Raw genomic sequence first — 15,931 nt, forward strand, 5'->3', positions numbered from 1 at the left:
CCGAAAACCTTACACAATTGTGCAAACTTTTGTATGGACTGACGTTTATCTGACATAAATAAATAGCCGTACATTTGACGTGCCCCTCCCCCGCAAAAATCGGCAGACTGTTTCGTACAGAAGACAGACAAGGCGTCTCCAATTACTAAGTGCTCTAAGGATATGTCATAAATATACTAAAATCAGTCACGGCCATCCTGACTTTGTCGCGTCCTCAGATAAAAATGGGGACTCCCTCTGGTCGCATAACAACTTTTGTCATATTTTTAATTGTCATAACACTTTATGTATAAAATTGTAAGTCATAAAAATCTTTAGTCAGAATTAACCTGAGCATAACTGGGTTTTTGTCATAAATTAGTTATGTCATAATTTTTGTAGTCATTAATTTAATTCGCATAAAATTTTAAGTCATCTGCTTGATATCCATAATTGTTTTTCGTTCGAAGTATTGCAGTGCATAGTATTAATATAGTCATAAAAAATTAAGTCATATATTTAGTGGTCATAAAAGAAACTAATCATAATAGGTAGGTTAGGTTCGTTAGGTTGCTTTAGATGCCCGAAGGGCAAACTACGCAGAAATAGGAGCCCCGCGTGAGCGGGGCTCCGTCGAATTAAGTGTTTGGACGGAGATTAGGGAAAAGGTTTTTTTCGAGGAGTTGTTGAGAGGCTAAAATTAGTTTCTTAAATTATTTATGTAAACCATTATGGTTGAAAATTATTATGCTACAAAACGTTATATTTTTACGTATAACTTATAAATATCGATAAATATGCTTTTAGCTGGTATGACATTTGATTCATTATAATCAAAACCTATATGCACAAAAAATGTATGACAACTGCTGAGTATGTCATCAAATATTATGGCTAAAAATGTATGACACAATATAATATGACTTTTCATTTGTATGCGCAATGATGATTATGACACAAGTTGTTATGCGCATCAAAGATATGACCTAAACTTGTATGCAACCCAATATGGACCCATAAAAATGTAATAAGACTAAAAGTAATCTCTCAAGGACATAAAGTTTGTTTGACATAAAGTTTTAAGTCATAATGTATAATTACATTATGACTTAAAACTGTCAGATTATCATTAGTCATAATTTGAAACCGTTAACTTTTCAGGATTTTCGTTAGGTTATCCCTATAGACAGGTTAGGTTAGGTTTGTTTTATGGCAATCCTGAAACGTTACGCGTTTCTAAGAAAAACAAATTATGACTAACGAAAATGCGGACAAACGATGAAACGATACATTATGACTTAAGTTATTTTAGAAAACAATAGAGATCCTATCGCAAGTCAACTTTGGTTTTTGTTAATGCACTATAGTTCGTTTTTTTTAGCATTAGAAAGAACTTGAAAGAAGGTAAGCGATTTTGACGTCTTTTAATTGAAAAACGCTTTTTAAAAATCAGTAATTATTACTTATGAAAGCAGAAGAATATAAATGATTGTATTAGATTCATAACTGTTACATATTTGCCGTAACTTATTTTTAAGACGTGTTTTTCAATTAAAAGACACGTAAAGATTGTTTACCTTATTTCTAATGCTAAAAAAACGAACTATAGCTTGTTTTGCGTATAGCTTATATATTTTGTCATAAGTATACTAAAATCAGACTCGGCCACCCTGACTTTGTCGCGTCCTCAAATACAAATGTAGTAAGTCTTTAGATACAGATATTTTTTTCAAATTCAAATTTAACTGAAATTTTTTTTAGACTAGAAAAAGTGGGGGGAGGCCTTTGCCCAGCAGTGGGACATTATAGGCTCCCAATAATAAATTCTAATTTAAATAATTTATTTCAGAACAAGCCAAGCAAGTTATTTTTAATAGCCTGTTGTGTCCCACTGCTACAGAAATAGTAAGAGTAATATCTCACGTCAGCTTTTTCTTCTTTTTGTGCACTAGCTTGTTGTGCGTGTAAAGCGCGGCGGAGTGCGCGAAAGTGGCCGGGCAGTGCGCGCACTTGAACGGCCGCTCGCCGGTGTGCGTGCGGATGTGCGAGCGCAGGATCGCCATCGTCTGTAAACAACATAATATACTTTGTCAAAGGACTGTCTCATTTCAATCATAGACAGAGAGAATTATACTATCTTTGTCTTACACTAGTACTAGCACCCAAAAGAAAAGGATGAGTATAGTTTAGTTACTTTTTTAGAACTGTCAAACCGATTTGCTAATATGGAATTCATATGAAACATTACATCGTGACGTGACGGCCAACTCACCTACTTTTTATATTTCTATCCGATTTATTAAATAGAACTTGTGTTTAAAAATAACTCCTATCTGTGTTTTTCTAATAATTATCTGGTGCTTTATTACATGCATGGTGTAAAATAATTTAATTTAAATACAGTATAATACCCTATTATTAGAGTTGGCACAGCTTATCGTCCCTGTGCAACCCTAAATACCCGAAAAGGATAGTGCCATATAGTGCGACCCTGAATCGCTGTCAAACATCGGGTTTGTAGGAAGTGTCCTTTCTGTACGGTAGTACTATTATTTCTTCTGTGGTTAAAGTCAAGTCGTTCAGTGACAGATCCAGGCGGTTTTGTATTTGGTTGATTAACCAATAAATGTTATTACTGGCCGAAAATGTACGAATTATTTGTTGACTTTTATTTATAGTTGAATCATCGAGAGCGTGGAATTGCATATGTAGTAGTATTGTTTGTTTACAGGCATTCTATATTTGAATTTTCTATTTTCTTGTACTATCAGCATACAACCACTACAAATGCAATTCCATCTTCTCGATAATTCAACTATAAATACCTAAAGATACAGAGTATAACTATACTAACCGTAAACCCGCGGCCGCAGTGGTCGCATATCTTATCCCGGGGTAGTGTATTTTGTTCGTGGACGCGTTTTATGTGATTTCTCTTCGACGAAGTGTTTTTAAATATCTGAAGGAAAAATAAAATAAATATAAAAAAAATCATTTATTTCAAGTATCTGTGACTCATAAATACATAATTTAAATAATATGTAGGCAGACACACATTGTTTTTTGGGTTCCATACCCAAAGGGTAAAAAAGGGGGCCGTTTACTAAGACTTCACTGTTTGTCTGTCTGTCTCCAGGCTGCATCTCATCAACCGTGATAGGCGTTGGATAGGCGATAGCTATACAGTTGAAATTTTCACAGATGATTGTATTTCTGTTGCCGCTATAACAACAAATACTAGGGTCTGTGCGGAAAAAGAAGACTCGTAGAATTTATGGGCACATAGTAAAAGTTGCACAGTATAATCCCAAAACCTCCTTGCAAACGGGAATGCAGTTTTTAGGGTTCCGTACCCAAAAGGTAAAACGGGACCCTATTACTAAGACTTCGCTGTCCGTCCGTCCGTCCGTCCATCCGTCCGTCCGTCCGTCCGTCCGTCCGTCCGTCCGTCCGTCCGTCCGTCCGTCCGTCCGTCCGTCTGTCTGTCACCAGGCTGTATCTCACGAACCGTGATAGCTAGACAGTTGAAATTTTCACAGATGATGTATTTCTGTTGCCGCTATAACAACAAATACGGCTATAAAAACAGAATAAAATAAAGATTTAAATGGGGCTCCCATACAACAAACGTGATTTTGACCAAAGTTAAGCAACGTCGGGCGTGGTCAGTACTTGAATGGGTGACCGTTTTTTTTTGCATTTTTTTCCCGTTTTTTTTTCATTGTCATTCGTGCGCGAGTCCGACTCGCACTTGCCCGCTTTTTTAGCCAACCTGTATAGTATATTAAAAAATATAGCTAGCGTAATTCGCCAGTAACTGGCCGCCCTAAACTTAAAAATGAATTCTATTCACATATAAACAGAATTCATTATAGTATAAAGTACCAGTTTCAATAACTGGCCACCTTATACTAAAATGAATTCTATTTATAGGTGAATAGAATTCATTTTTGTTTAGGGTGGCCAGTTACTGGCGAATTACCCTAATACATACTTTATCGCACTCGTCGCACTTATGCCGGTCGTTGTTGCGGTGTTTCCACTCGACGTGTTCTCAGCTTGGGCTCCGTGAAGCGCGCGTCGCACTCGCTACACACGAACCTACAATAATATAGCTAATACATACTTTATCGCACTCGTCGCACTTATGCCGGTCGTTGTTGCGGTGTTTCCACTCGACGTGTTCTCTCAGCTTGGGCTCCGTGAAGCGCGCGTCGCACTCGCTACACACGAACCTACAATAATATAGCTAATACATACTTTATAGCACTCGTCGCACTTATGCCGGTCGTTGTTGCGGTGTTTCCACTCGACGTGTTCTCTCAGCTTGGGCTCCGTGAAGCGCGCGTCGCACTCGCTACACACGAACCTACAATAATATAGCTAATACATACTTTATCGCACTCGTCGCACTTATGCCGGTCGTTGTTGCGGTGTTTCCACTCGACGTGTTCTCTCAGCTTGGGCTCCGTGAAGAAGCGCGCGTCACACTCGCTACACACGAACCTACAATAATATAGCTAATACATACTTTATCGCACTCGTCGCACTTATGCCGGTCGTTGTTGCGGTGTTTCCACTCGACGTGTTCCTTCAGCTTGGGCTCCGTGAAGAAGCGCGCGTCGCACTCGCTACACACGAACCTACAATAATATAGCTAATACATACTTTATCGCACTCGTCGCACTTATGCCGGTCGTTGTTGCGGTGTTTCCACTCGATGTGTTCTCTCAGCTTGGGCTCCGTGAAGAAGCGCGCGTCGCACTCGCTACACACGAACCTACAATAATATAGCTAATACATACTTTATCGCACTCGTCGCACTTATGCCGGTCGTTGTTGCGGTGTTTCCACTCGATGTGTTCTCTCAGCTTGGGCTCCGTGAAGAAGCGCGCGTCACACTCGCTACACACGAATCTACCAACAAAAAAACATATTTTTAGGGTTCCGTACCTCAAAAGGAAAAACGGAACAGGTATAGTCGTTCGATTTGTAGCAGGCCCCGAACGGCTAATGCTTTGTCAATTGTGAAGTGCGTAATAAATGGTTCGGTCACAGAATAAATAATCGTACTACCGTACAGAAAGGACACATCCTACAAAACCGAAGTTTGATGACGCTGTTCCGTTCTAGTGTATCGCACCTTTCGGCTATTTAGGGTTGTCAAAATTCAAGTAATTATCATATAAAAAGTATTAAAATAGTTCAATACACTATAGTTAGTTTTTTTTTGCATTAGAAAGAACTTGAAAAAAGGTAAGCGATCTTGATATGTCTTTTAATTGAAAAACGCTTTTTAAAAATCAATAACTATTACTTATGAAAGCAGAAGAATATAAATGAACGTATTAGATTCATAATTGTTACATATTTGCCGTCACTTATTTTTAAAATGTGTTTTTCAATTAAAAGACACATCAAGATTGTTTACCTTATTTCTAATGCTAAACGAACTATATATAATACGTATGGCGTACCGAACTATTTGAATATTTGGATGCTACCTACTACACGACGCAGACTGTTCAAATTCTACTAACTTTTTATCATTTTCATTGGTATGTTTGCTGTTCGTCTTCAGGTGGATCTTGAGGTTCAGCTTGGTGCTAAAGTGCGCGTCGCACGGCCTGCAGTAGGCCCCGCCGTCGGCCCCGTGCGCGGTCCTCAAGTGAGTCAGGAAGCTGGCACTCACCCGGTACCTTTTTTTGTTCTATCCGATTTATTTAAATTGAAATTGTGTTAAAATATACGCTAGCTATGTTTTTCTAACAATTATCTGGTGTTTTGTTTTGTGCATGGTACAGATAAAGATAATTGATTTGTCAAACATGAGTAAAATAATATAGAGATGGTGTGAAATAAATTATTTTAAATACAGGAGGCATCCCTATTGCTTGGTGGAGCAATGCTGAGCCGAACAGACCCGAGAATGCCCGAAAGGAGTGTCGCCGTCGCCCCACTGGCGAGGAATAGTGTCAACAAATTCTACTAACTTTTTATCATTTTCATTGGTATGTTTGCTGTGCGTCTTCAGGTGGATCTTGAGGCTCCGCTTGGTGCTAAAGTGCGCGTCGCACGGCCTGCAGTAGGCCCCGCCGTCGGCCCCGTGCGCGGTCCGCAAGTGAGCCAGGAAGCTGCCGCTCGCCCGGAACACTTTGGAGCATTTGGGGCAGGTATGCGTGCGGTTTGAGGGTTTGTGGAAATTCCTGTGAGAAAATAGGGTATAGTCGCGGACGGCCTAGAACGCAAAATGACTAGTGTAATATTTTACCTATATCGCTTTTAGTCTACATCGCGATCGGTCTAGAACGCATATGACCACTTTTTTATATCACACAGGTAGGTTAGGTTCGTTAGTTATCTTCAAATGGCCGAAGGCCAAACCGCACAGAATAGGATCCGTCGACATCGCTAACGTAAAGATAAAACGACGGAAAATGATGTAGGCATTTCTGGTCCGTTCGCGATGTAGACTAAGAGCGATATAGGCAAAATGTTACACTAGTCATTTTGCGTTCTAAACCGTTCGCGAATAACCCGAAAATAGTTATACAATCGCTTCATGGTCTATACCAGCCATTATCTAAGTGTGTTCCGCGGAACCCTAGGGTTCCGCGACACCCCTGCAGGGGTTCCACAAGAATCTAGAACACTATGCTTTAGTCGCCTCGAAAAATTTGACTATGCAAAAAACACACTTCTAAAAACGATTGTTTTATTGTAGGGTTCCATCAAGTATTTCGCTTTCCAAAAGGGTTCCGTCAGAAAAAAAAGACTGAGAACCGCTGGTCTATACAGACTATACACTGTATCTATTTTATCGATTTATCGACCACATACGCGCCACTGGAATTTCAACTTAAGCATTCAGATTTAAGATTCAAATTAGATTGCACTTTCGGGTGACTTCAATTGAATCATCAAAGCTGGATTAATCGTAATATATGTATTTGGATTTTCCTGGAAAACGTTGTTGATTGATAAAGCCTAAACTCTAAATCATAATTAGATTCCAAAAAATGTTGCCACTGCAATAATTTGTTTGTAAAATAGTAAATTCCTTTTTATAAATAAATACGCTAAGATAATTTATTTATTGGTAATTTTACGCCTACGATTTAAAAAAGTACTTTTTTAATACAGTTGCTCACAAAGTGCTACTTTACGTAGCTGTTTAGCGTGCGGAAAGTTGGTTATGTCGAACTAGTGCTTTTTACTTTTCCAATTTTTTTAAATTTATACTTGTTCCAATTCACGACTACTTATTAATGAGTGTTAATATTAGTTTCCTTTAAACGTCGTAATCAGCATAAAAACCTACTGTTAATGTAAGAATATGAAAAATATACATATTTCATATTTTAATACTTACCTCTTCATCATTATAACACGTTTATTTTTTAATATTGAATATTGAAAATTCCGTTCTTAATAAGGTGTCTGAATGGAACGGAATAGCTGCCAAACGCCCATAGATATAATATACTTAAAGACGACGTCTAAGCGAGCTGTCACTGTTACCACTTTTGTTTAGTGTACGATTAACAATGTTTTACTTATTTTTTCGCAACTGTATTAAAAAACGTCGTTCGATACACGTGCGGAAATGTCATTCTTCACTCGTCCCGAGTCTTCCCACTCGCCTGCGGCTCGTGGCAAGATATCTCGGTACTCGTGAAGTAATGACATACCTTCCGCACTAGCATCGAAATGTACTATTATTTACTTAATTTTACATAAATACAAGACGCGCTAGTAAAAAGTGGCAACATTGTCTTACTTTTTTTGGAATCTAATTATGGTTTAGAGTATAGAAAAGGGTTAAATAAAAGTAAACAAACAATTTGTACATTTTCGGGTAGTTATAAAATTTATTGGTTAACCAACCAAATACAAAACCGCCTGGATCAGTCACTGAACGACCTGACTTTAACCTACATTATTTGATCATGTAATGTTTTCATCTACTCTCAACTGGCATAAGAAGCCATTTGAGGGTAGATTTTGTAAACTCTTTTTAAGGGTTCCGTACCTCAAAAGGAAAAAACGGAACCCTTATAGGATCACTCGTGCGTCTGGCGGTCCGTCTGTCACAGCCTAATTTCTCCGAAATTACTGAACCAATTAAGTTGAAATTTGGTACACATATGTAAGTTAGTGATAAATGAATTTTAAACATAGGGGGTACTTTTGGGGGTTAATGATACAATTAAAAAACAAAGTTTTGCAAACTATATCGTGTTATACATCAAAAGAAAGAGGTCATTCTGAGAATCCCAAATATATTTTTTTTACATTTTTAAGAGAAATAGTTTAGAAGTTAGTTAAGAACATAGCTTAAAAATTACCATTCCCGCCCCCTTTATCTCCGAAACTACTGGGTCTAACATTATAAAAAATACATAAAATAGTTCTTTACCAATAGATGGCAGGAAAACTATGAGAAATGTGCAGTCAAGTGTGAATCGGACTTCATTAATTAGTTTTTGATCCGACCCCTACGGGGTTTTTAAAAACATGTCACTCACGTTTCACATATAAAAAATACATTGTTAAAAATTCATTCATTGTTAAATACTCGCACTTGGCCGGTTTTTTTTATTCCCCACCGTAAATTTAGTAAGAATGTAATATGGTGGACAACAAATAAATTCTACCAATCATAGTGTCGCATTGCGTATGCATTGTCCCTCACGGAGGCACGCGTGTACCACTTCTATAGGATGCTACCATCTATGTTATTACTGACGACCGGTCTGGCCTAGTGGATAGTGACCCTGTCTGATAAACCGATGGTCCTGGGTTCGAATCCCAGTAAGGGCATTTATTTGTGTGATGAACACTAATATTTGTTCCTGAGTCATGGTTGTTTTCTATGTATATAAGTATGTATTTATCTATACAAGTATGTATATCGTCGCCTAGTACCCATAGTACAAGCTTTGTTTAGTTTGGGGCTAGGTTTGATCAGTGTAAGATGTCCCCTAATATTTATTTATTTATTTATTTATTATTACTGTTATTAGCATACAGCGGGGTTTTCGGTGCGGGAATGATTTCGTGTATTTATAACTTTGTTTATTGTAAAATAATTACCAAACTATGAATTAAACGTAGGTAGTAAGGTCCAAATCTGCTTAGAAATGTTAAATTAGTATCGTTTTTTACAGTTTTTACCTGTTATTTGGCTAGTGTAAAACATTCCCGCACCGAAAACCTTGATGTATGGTTATTAGTATTGTTATCTACTTATAGCAGACATAAAGGGGCCCACTGATTACCAGTCCGCCGGACGATATCGGCCTGTCAGTTGTTCGGAGCTGTAAAATTTTTGTTCTAACTGACAGGCCGATATCGTCCGGCGGCCTGTTAGTCAGTGGTCGGCTTAAGATTCTATGGGGCAGAATTTATTGACAGCTAAGGAGTTACTATATCGATAAAGTCAATTATCGATACTTTTCCCTAATACTAGTGGTGATGACAGTAGTGACCGCCTCCAGTTTCGTTTGTAAATGTATATTATTTGTAGTATTATTTCGGAGTCGATGATAAAGTTTACACAACGCCTATTTTATATGACCGCTAGATTAAAAAAAATGACGATAAGTGAATTTTCAAAAATCCCTTCAAGATAAAGAAACGGGAATTTAGTTATTATTTTGTTTCATGATAATACTTTGAATATAAATTTATTTTTACAAACAAAACTTGGAGCGATCACTAGTACATGAGAGAAACATCGATAATTGAGTTTATCGATATAGGAACTCCCTAGCTGTCAATAAATTCCACCCCATAGAATCCTATGTCTGTTCATAAGATACTTACTGGACGTGGTCTTTGAGGCCCATGTTGCTGACAAACTGTTTCCCACAATGCTCGCAGCTCACTTTGCCCTCATGCTTCTGACGGTGACGGCGCAAGTTGCGGAGCGAACTGACAAACATACATACATATATATATAATAGGGCATTTGACTGTATTTAAAATAAATTATTTTACACCACGCATGAAATAAAGCACCAGAAGATTAATAGAGAAACGTAGACAGCAGTTATTTTTAGACACAATTTCTATTTTAAAACACATTAAAACTATAAAGAGTAGGTAATTTGATTGTGACGTCACATGCTAGTGTTTCGTATAAATTCCATAGTAGCAAATCCGTTTTGACAGTTCGAAAAAAGAAACTGATTGGACTAGTAGTCAAATACCCTATTGTTACCTATATCAAAGAGAATGGATAGTAGAGGGTTACTGTTCCTCCTAAGGCCCAGCCTTACAAATGAAAAAACCAAAATTTGCCACTGAAATATGAACCTGTTGTGTAGGAAATAGACTTGATTTTGCGTTGTTTGAAAATGAACGAAACGATGCAAACGCGACTCTGTTCTAATTGAATATGATTTAAATTTCAACGAACTGAAGAAGTACTTATAGGTAGGACCTTGGGCCACAGAATAAATAATAGTACTAGGTACAGAAGACTCACTCTCTAACAAAACGCGTCTGTTACCATCAGGACAGATATGGCCGCTAGATGGCGACAGCGCCACGCGCGGCTTATGGCTAGCCACCAAAATTGGTGTGGAACGGATGTACTTGTAGCTGACTGTTGCAAAGCGACGAAATCGCGGAGTGAGCCACGCCTTCTTGGGCCTTAGGAGGCTATAGTAGAAAACAAATGTAGTAAAAATGTAAAATATTTTTGGTCAAGCAAATCTTGTCAGTAGAAAAAGGCGGCAAATTTAAAAAATGTAGGCGCGAAGGGTTATCTTCCCATATAAAATTTGAATTTCGCGCCTTTTTCTAGTGACAAGATTTGCTTGACCAACTATACTTACTTTGAGGTATGTCCACATTCTTCGCACTTGTGTATAGGTGAAGTCTCGTGCATCTTGCCGTAGTGCGCCTCTGCTGCGTTCTGCGTATTGTAGCGCGCCCCGCACACGCCACAGTCGACCCTGTCGTATAGTGTAAAGCCACCTTAATAGACGCAGTGTGATGCTGCCTTAACAAAATCGTCTATGCCAGCCATAGATGGTGGGATCCTATAGACGTGCTAGACGCGGCCGTGACGGACAGAACATGAATTTTGAAATTAACGCCATCTACTCTACTGTAGCCCAAAGGTATGGGGCAATCTTTTCGAGCGATGGCGCCATAACCTTTGGCCTACTGACGAGTAGATGGCGTTAATTTCAATATTTAACAAATTAACACATACCTATAAGTGAAAGAATAAGGATCAAAGTTAAATGGCGTTCTAACGGTATTAATCTTCTGTCGAAAGATGGCTGTAATTGTACTCTCTATATCTCTATTATATATACCAATTACAGTCACTGAACGACCTGATTTTAACGTACATTATTTGATCGTGTAATGTTTTTATCTTCCCTCAACTGGCATAAGGAGCCATTTGAGGGTAGATTTTGTTTCCTCTATTTAAATACCTAAAGATACAGACTATAGAAAAGTAAAAACGTAAGGTAAATATAGCTATTTCTCTCACCTCCTATAGTGCCGTTTTATGTGTTTTTCTAATAGTGCCACGGGGGTGAACACCTTACATATCGCACACGGGACACTCCCGCTTGTCTGGAAACAGTTTTATTTTATACTATGACAAATATAAGTAAAGAAAGACTGGTAACTCCATACATCAGTTGTTTTAGTTTGCGAATAGGTTTCGGAGCGGTTCGGAAGACTTCGGAGGGTGTCGGGAAAGCACGGCGGTATCTTATCGCGTGATTCGTCATCTTAGTCGCACTCATGGCTGTGTATATCTGATTAATTGACATTTCTCTCTACATACTCTTGAACAATATACCTATAGTTCGTTTTTTTTAGCATTAGAAAAAAGGTAAACAATCTTGATGTGTCTTTTAATTGAAAAACACGTTTTAAAAATAAGTCACGGCAAATATGTAACAATTATGAATCTAATACGATCATTTATATTCTTCTGCTTTCATAAGTAATAGTGACTGATTTTTAAAAAGCGTTTTTCAATAAAAATACATGTCAAGATCGCTTACCTTCTTTCAAGTTCTTTCTAATGCTAAAAAAAACGAACTAGAGTCTACAGATCTACTGAACGAAGTGAGCCAAATGAGTAATATGTATGGCCGCGAGCGAACGATATGAATCAATCTTTACAACTCTGTGAAGCGTTTTGTGCATCTCTAGATATAAATAGTGTGTATCATATGATCTGAGCTAGTGTACCCAAAGAGTCTCAAGAATACAATACCATTGAGTGGTAAACCACAAATTAGGATAACCACCTCGTAGTAAAAGCAGATTATAACCGCCTTGAAATGTTAGTATAGATTAACGACTTTATTTCTATAAACAATAGACTACAAAATACACTAACTAAATAATGGCTAACATAACTTTTATTGCATTGAACACCATCGACCCTCAAAAAGAATGCACTCAGTAGAAAAACGGCTACGTATACCATAAAATTTCATTATATTATGGGATCTATAGTCTTATAATAAAAATGAAAATGCATTGACGGTAAAAATAACACTTAACACGTTTTGCATTTAGAGATAACAGATGTGCCGCCAGGGTCGTACCTACTCGCATTGTTACAATTGATAATCACGTGGTTTATCTGTTTACGTCGGAATGTTATTTAGTGGTAATTTTTCTGACCTATATCTAACTGCAATTGTAATAAAAGAGCGAGACACCAATAAAAAAATACCTGGCCTAGTTGTTATCAAATTGTGGGACACATTATATGATTGTAGTTTTAAGTCTTAGTATGTGTTCTTATTCAATTCCTACTGATCTTTTACGCAAATTGGCTAAGTTTTACCGAATAACATGTATAATAATTATACTTAGTCCTTACACATATTTAATTTAACACCAGAATACGTCCCTGTCGTGGCTAAGGTGGATATGATTTTACAAAAGATTGAATATGATATTATCTTTTTAGACCATTTTAAGCCCAATCAACAAGGAATAAGGTTAAAAATTCATCATACATACGATGTAATTCTAACTTATTTTGTAAGTAAACTGTTTGGCGCCTACGAGAACAAAAGCAGATAATGCCATTGTTAGTACAGGTAAGTGAATAAGCTCCAAAACAGTTCAAAAAATTACTACATTGGGTAGATATTTGCTGAGAGGGTCGAATGGATTTACCCGAGTTTGGAATTAAGCGGCACAAATAATGGGCTCGTTTAAAATGTTAACATGTTAAAAGTTTAACTTAAAAATAATCATTTAACTGACCTCAGTATGTTTCCTTTCCATATGTCCTTCCAAATGCGGCTGAACGGAAAACCCATGGATACAACTCTCACATTTGTACGGCAATTTCAAATACCTCTCTTTTGCCGCGTCTTTTCTTCTCTCCTCCCACATTTCCTCCTCATTTAAATCCACTAACTTAATCTTCCCCTGATACTTCTTTCGAAAGTAGGGTGTATTAGGATCTTTAGGTTTCTGTGTAATCCCCTGTAATGGAACACTCTCCTGAGCCCTTTGTGAGAAGTGTGAAATGTTAGGATCAGTATTGTTTTCTGTAATCCCCTGTAATCGGACATTATTCTCTGGAGCCCTATGTGAGAAGAGTGAAATGTTAGGATCAGTATTGTTTTCTGCAATCCCCTGCAATGGCACACTCTCCGGAGCCCTATGTAAGAAGTGTGAAATGTTAGGATCTGTATTGTTTTCTGTAATCCCCTGTAATCGGACATTATTGTCATTATTCTCCGGATTCCTATGTGGGAAGTGTGAAATATTAGAATCTGTATTGTTTTCTGTAATCCCCTGTAATGGGACATTATTCTCCGGAGCCCTATGTAAAAGGAATGGAGTATTAGGATCTTTATTTCTTGCTGTCCTCACCCATAATGGGTCATCGGTCACCAGATCCCTTGAGAGGAATGAAATATTAGGATTAAGTTTCTCTTGAATCACCGGTAACGAGACAATCTCCAGAGATTGTGGATCCATATGTGGGAAATATGAAACATTAGGATCTTTATGTTTCTGTTGAATCACCGGTATTGGGATAATCCTTGGATCCTGGATCCTGTATGGATGTGAGAAGAATGAAATATTGGGATCTTTAGGCGGTAATGGGACAATCACCGGACCCATATTTGAGAAGAATGGAGTATTAGGATCTCTCTGTTTTTCACTAATCGTCCATAATGGGATATCATTTTCCGGATTCCGATTTAAGAAGAATGGAGTTATAGGACCTCTATCTTTTTCTTTAATCATCGCTAATGGATCAGCATCAGAGCATCTTTGTTCAATTTCGATTTTAACTTCAGTTTTTATTTTGACGACCTCTTTTTCAAGGGGCTTGGAGTTCTGAGTATGGAATATTTCTATATCAGCTTTTGTGAGTTTAGAAAGTTTTGTGTTGTTCCGATTTAAGTTTTTAACCTGTAAAATACATTGATATAAATGGTAAAATACAAGAAAAATGTTTGATGGTATGTTCGCATAGAGAAGAGTCGAGGATTGTATTATTATACATACATTTAATAATATTAGGAGCATTGACATAACAGGCACTAAAAATGGTACTAGTTCAGCGGTGTCACTCACAAATTCGAGCCAATCATGCAGTCTAACACAACTAGTTGCGAACAATCGCGCGCGGGATGCGAACTTATCAACCAATCGTGTTGTAGCGTTGGCACACTGCTATACTGGCCCCATTCTCATTGCCCATAAGGCCAGTCCTTAGATATATGTGAATGAATAGGAGTTAATATGGCGGGGACTCCCTTTTATAATTCAAAAAGCAATATTACCTGTTTCTTAAGATTTGAAAGACTATATTGCACTTGTCTCTTGAACTGGTAAATATCCCTGAGTGTGCCGTGACATGCGTAGCAGACAAAAGTTGCTAGGTACTCTAACTGAAATGGTAAAACATTTTAAATATACATTTGCGAACAAAGAAATGGAATAGTTTCACATATTTGGTTTCTTTGCTCAATACCTGGGTCCACACAGAGCCAGCATACGCGCGAGGCAATTTCCTCGCGCATAAAACGGCCAGTGTAGACGTGCCTCGTCCGAGGCGGCGAGCGCGTGGCATGTCTACACTGGCCAAAAATGCCTTTCGCGTATGCTCGCTCTGTGTTGACAACTTAAAACTTAGCTTCCTTTAGCGTACAGAGGTCATACATAAAGTATTCAATCAAAAATAACGAATATTATTGCCCCAGAATCTTTTGTAGAACAATGTCATAATTTTACTGATAACAAAAATTAGTTAATAAAGAACTAAAACCTATTTTACTTACCTTAACCTCCAGGATATATTCAAAAAACTCTACGTGTTTACAATTTGTTAATTTCACCAGCGGAATATTTATTGCCAAACAACAAATGCAGGTATTCAGTACTGTTGTCGATCCAGAGGATTTTTGACCTCCGCTAAACCCTGGCGTATTTAAATGGGTTATATTATCCATTTATACAATATTAAAGTTTGTCTCAAAATATCAACTTAAGACAAGACTGCAGCCAACAACAACTTGAATTGAAATCAACAAACACAATGACTGACAATGACAAATGACATGAATTCCAATCCACGTGGTAATTTTTCACAAAGGTAATACAACATTTTTCCCTCACTTGGCTTGTAATAAACATGCGTAAAAAGAAACGCTTCTTGTAAAACGTTTTGTTTCTGCATTGTTGTATTCCGATCAGAGAAGGTAGGATCCTATAGAAGTGGTATACGCGTGCCTCCGTGAGGGACAAAACATAGGCAATGCGACACTATGATTGGTCGAATTTATTTGTTGCCCAGCATAACCCATACTATACTTGGTCAAGCAGATCTTGTCAGTAGAAAAAGGCGGCAAATTTGAAAAATGTAGGCGCGAAGGAATCTCGTCCCATAGAAAATTTGAATTTCGCGCCTTTTTTTACTGTCAAGATT

At 37.7% G+C, this 15,931-nt stretch overlaps 1 protein-coding gene across 1 annotated transcript; it reads right to left on the reverse strand.

The window, feature by feature from the left end:
• Positions 1-1,502: 1,502 nt before the first annotated feature.
• On the reverse strand, positions 1,503-15,491 carry LOC134802124 (zinc finger protein 761-like). The gene is made up of 15 exons (XM_063774717.1): positions 15,285-15,491; positions 14,787-14,894; positions 13,246-14,412; positions 11,495-11,580; positions 10,824-10,943; positions 9,808-9,915; positions 5,903-6,185; positions 5,520-5,689; positions 4,729-4,896; positions 4,530-4,622; positions 4,393-4,485; positions 4,259-4,348; positions 4,106-4,214; positions 2,834-2,938; positions 1,503-2,045 (listed from the first exon to the last, which is right to left on the reverse strand). Exons 1-15 carry the CDS (start codon positions 15,453-15,455, stop codon positions 1,899-1,901), a joined length of 3,018 nt encoding a protein of 1,005 aa, XP_063630787.1. The 5' UTR covers positions 15,456-15,491; the 3' UTR covers positions 1,503-1,898.
• Between the last annotated feature and the right edge of the window lie 440 nt (positions 15,492-15,931).

Source organism: Cydia splendana, chromosome 24, assembly GCF_910591565.1.
Source record: "Cydia splendana chromosome 24, ilCydSple1.2, whole genome shotgun sequence".
NCBI classification, from domain to species: Eukaryota; Metazoa; Arthropoda; class Insecta; order Lepidoptera; family Tortricidae; genus Cydia; species Cydia splendana.